Genomic DNA, 3,634 nt, shown 5'->3' with positions numbered 1-3,634 from the left:
AAAAAGCTAGTTTTCTTCTTCTCAGGCCCAAGAGCTATCTACCATCCAACATTCGTGACCCTGGCATGTCCAGATCATGTGATTTTCTGCCCGATTCCTAGCCTTGCTTTGCTCCAAAGCCCGTGCACATTTGTTGGGTAATCAGGTGCCGAGACTTGACCTCTGGCTGCATGAGGAGTACTTCCGGGTCACGGCATCGCGCCTTCCTGTCCCGTAACGACGCGGCATCTTGAGCAGTTTTCCGTCTTTGAAGGAGTTTTGCAGCGATTCAACAGGCGACTCGGCCCGGACTGTGTATCAACTAACTTCCAGGTAGGAAAAGTCGGCATGTAGTTGGTATTCAGAGGTTTGTAGAGTTGGCAAACAACGGTTCATAATATTTGTGTGGCGGCGTGCGTTTGGACCAGTGTGCGTGTGATCTCGGCCGTGCTGTTTATAATATAAATCATTCATAAATCATTCAATCATTCATCATGAAAGCTCCTTGGTCGATTCAAACATTTGAAACTCCTTGTTTCGGTGCAGCTGCGGAAAGAAAACTCGTAGTGTGGATGTGGTCGTGGTGTAACAGTGCTAACTGACCATGCTAAATGGTCGTGCGACCTTTTAGTGTAGTGGTTAGCGTTGGTGACCGCCAAGCGGACTACTCGGGTTCGATTCCCGGTTGTGACATGCTCGCCCCTTTCGGTTTTTACAGTGGCGCCCGATGTGGGCCCTGTGAGTACTGGCACAGAGGATAAGTGTGGCAGCTCCAGGGATGTCGGACTCGGAAGATTCGAGGACGAATCTTGAAAGAAAAGGGGGAGTAGTGTAACAGTCCTAACTGACCATGCTAAATGGTCGTGCGACCTTTTAGTGTAGTGGTTAGCGTTGGTGACCGCCAAGCGGACTACTCGGGTTCGATTCCCGGTTGTGACCTGCTCGCCCCTTTCGGTTTTTACAGTGGCGCCCGATGTGGGCCCTGTGAGTACTGGCACAGAGGATAAGTGTGGCAGCTCCAGGGATGTCGGACTCGGAAGATTCGAGGACGAATCTTGAAAGAAAAGGGGGAGTAGTGTAACACTAACAGTGCTAACTGACCATGCTAAATGGTCGTGCGACCTTTTAGTGTAGTGGTTAGCGTTGGTAGGATAAACCCCACTGTTACAGTGGAATTGAGAAATTTCTAGATTCTACGTTTGGACGTTTGGTTCCCAAATTATAGTTTACAGAAGAAATAAGAAGTTGCTGCCTGGAAGTTGAAAACGTAAACAGTGAGGATCGGTAGTGGGTTACGAGATTATGTTGTGTGTCGCATTGAATATGAACTATTCTCGTAAACAAGTGTTCAATTTTACGGACCGAATAAACGAATTCACTGTTATGAAGGGATTCTGGTGTTGGTGATGAGGAAAGCGTAAATGTAATGAGAATAAGCTAATCTTGAGTATACTGTAAACCCCTACGCGAGCCCCGACAAATTCTTACATCTGGATTCCATCTCCGCCCTGACGCCAGACGGTCTCATCAAAACATTTGACAAATGTTTGATAGCTACAGTATGCAGTACCAAGGAGGTTTTAAAAATAGTACTTAGTATTATTGGCAGTTGAGTATCCATACGCAATAGGTATGGACAAACAGATGCATGTTAATAAGCGTAAGCAGAAGCCCTCACTCACTCACTCAGCTCCGCATGCCCCTCCTGGGGGCGTAGCGCCTCTGCATACGGCCCTCCAGGTCTTCCGGTCTCTGGCTGCCACCCAGCCCAGACCCTTGCATGAAAAGCATGAAGGCTAAGGGACAGTTCACTAACCGTTGCAATGTTACCCTCAAAGACCCTGCATAGCATCAGTAACATCATTAAGCAAACAGCTCACTATTTGCCCGTCTTTCATGGTGTATCAGGGGTTTCAGTTCGGCCAGTTGTTTTTTAGTAACTTTTACAGACGGTGAAGGTCGATAAACATTTGTTAACTGAAAGCTCCTTGGTTAACTATAACATGCACTACATTAGTAGACGCCGTCTCGATCAGACTGATCAAAACTCAACAGAAACGGGTCAATCCCAACAGATTTTATTTTGTTCCAGTAACGAGAGGTATGAGTGGTGGTAACCTATTCGTGTAATAGGACAAAGGACAGTTTACCTAACGTTGGTCGGCCATTTCAATGCTTGGAAACTCGCTGTAGAGATGCACCCCAAAATGGCGTCGCACGGGACATGAGGGGTCGTGACGTCATGATGACGTGTGGTGAATAAGCTCTATACACAGTACTACTGTTTGATTCGGACTTGGATTTATGTTTATATGATTTCTGTACCTATGTTTATGTTCATGTTTATGTTTTGGTGTCTTATAAGCCCATATGGGCTGAACGACAAAAGTCGCAAGACAGGTAAATAAAAATCCATTCATTCAAAAATTCATTCATTCACTACTACTCTCCATGCAAAGTTCGGGTTTTGCTTTATTTTTGGCATTTTTTAAGCATTTTTTAACCTTTTTATCGGGGTTTTCTTTTTTGCACTGGTATTTTTGGGGGTTTGGTAAAAAAAATCCAGTTTGTTTATTGAGATCTCCATTAGTATGGTAAATTCCATACTATTCTTCGTGAAGTCAAGTGCAATAAAGAAACCCCGCTAGAAAAACTAAATTTAAAACACTCCAAATATAACCCTAAACCCAAACCTCTCCTTGGAGAGTAAGTACTACCGGGTAACATATTGCAGCATGTTTTATAGAACGCTTGTTCCATTTTTTACAGGGGTTGATTCAGCTCTCGTTGACATGGCAACAACAGATAGCACAGCAGGCTTGGATGACGTCAAGAGTGGATCAGCAGGGGGTTCTGCCAACACTGTTTCCACCTGGCAAGGAGCAAGCTGTGAGAAGTTTGGAGAGGAAACCGGGAGGCAGGACAAAGGTGTGAAAGTGTTCAGGTGTGGGGAGTGTGTCAAGCAGTTTGGTTGTCTTAGTGCTCTGAAGACACACATGCGGACTCACACAGGGGAGAAACCCTACAGGTGTGGGGAGTGCAGCAAGCAGTTCAGTGTGCTGTGTAATCTGAAGAGACACATGCGGACTCACACTGGTGAGAAACCCTACATGTGTGGGGAGTGCAGCAGGAAGTTCAGTCAGCTGGAGCATCTGAAGACTCACATGCAGACTCACACAGGTGAGAAATCCTACATGTGTGGGGAGTGCAGCAAGCAGTTCGGAATGCTGGGTGATCTAAAGAAGCACATCAGAACTCATACTGGTGAGAAACCCTACAGGTGTGAGGAGTGCGGCAGGCAGTTTAGTCAGCTGAGTAATCTGAAGACTCATATGCGGACTCACACTGGAGAGAAACCCCACAAGTGTAAGAAGTGCAGCAAGCAGTTCAGTCAGCTGGGTAATCTAAAAAAGCACATTCGAACTCACATTGGGGATTACAGATTTACAGAGGTTAATCCTGCTCTCGTTGACATGGCAACAACAGATAGCACAGCAGGCTTGGATGACGTCAAGAGTGGATCAGCAGGGGGGTTCTGCCAACACTGTTTCCACCCGGCAAGGAGGAAGCTGTGAGAAGTTTGGAGAGGAAACCGGGAGGCAGGACAAAGGTGTGAAAGTGTTCAGGTGTGGGGAGTGTGTCAAGCAGTTTGGTT

General features: G+C 46.3%; 1 protein-coding gene across 1 annotated transcript; it reads left to right on the top strand.

Moving 5' to 3' along the window:
- The first annotated feature begins 216 nt into the window (after nucleotides 1-216).
- LOC109482170 (zinc finger protein 239-like) lies at nucleotides 217-3,554 on the top strand. The gene is made up of 2 exons (XM_019784869.1): nucleotides 217-312; nucleotides 2,749-3,554. Exon 2 carries the CDS (start codon nucleotides 2,772-2,774, stop codon nucleotides 3,552-3,554), a length of 783 nt encoding a protein of 260 aa, XP_019640428.1. The 5' UTR covers nucleotides 217-312; nucleotides 2,749-2,771.
- The last annotated feature ends 80 nt before the right edge of the window (nucleotides 3,555-3,634 follow it).

This window comes from Branchiostoma belcheri, unplaced genomic scaffold (genome assembly GCF_001625305.1).
Source record: "Branchiostoma belcheri isolate BF01 breed outbred unplaced genomic scaffold, Haploidv18h27 scaffold594, whole genome shotgun sequence".
NCBI lineage: Eukaryota > Metazoa > Chordata > Leptocardii > Amphioxiformes > Branchiostomatidae > Branchiostoma > Branchiostoma belcheri.
This window is presented reverse-complemented; position numbering and strand designations above follow the sequence as displayed.

Bases quoted from the DNA above. Each gene is read 5' to 3' on its own strand.
- LOC109482170 (XM_019784869.1), top strand. From the start codon at position 2,772: ATGGCAACAACAGATAGCACAGCAGGCTTGGATGACGTCAAGAGTGGA.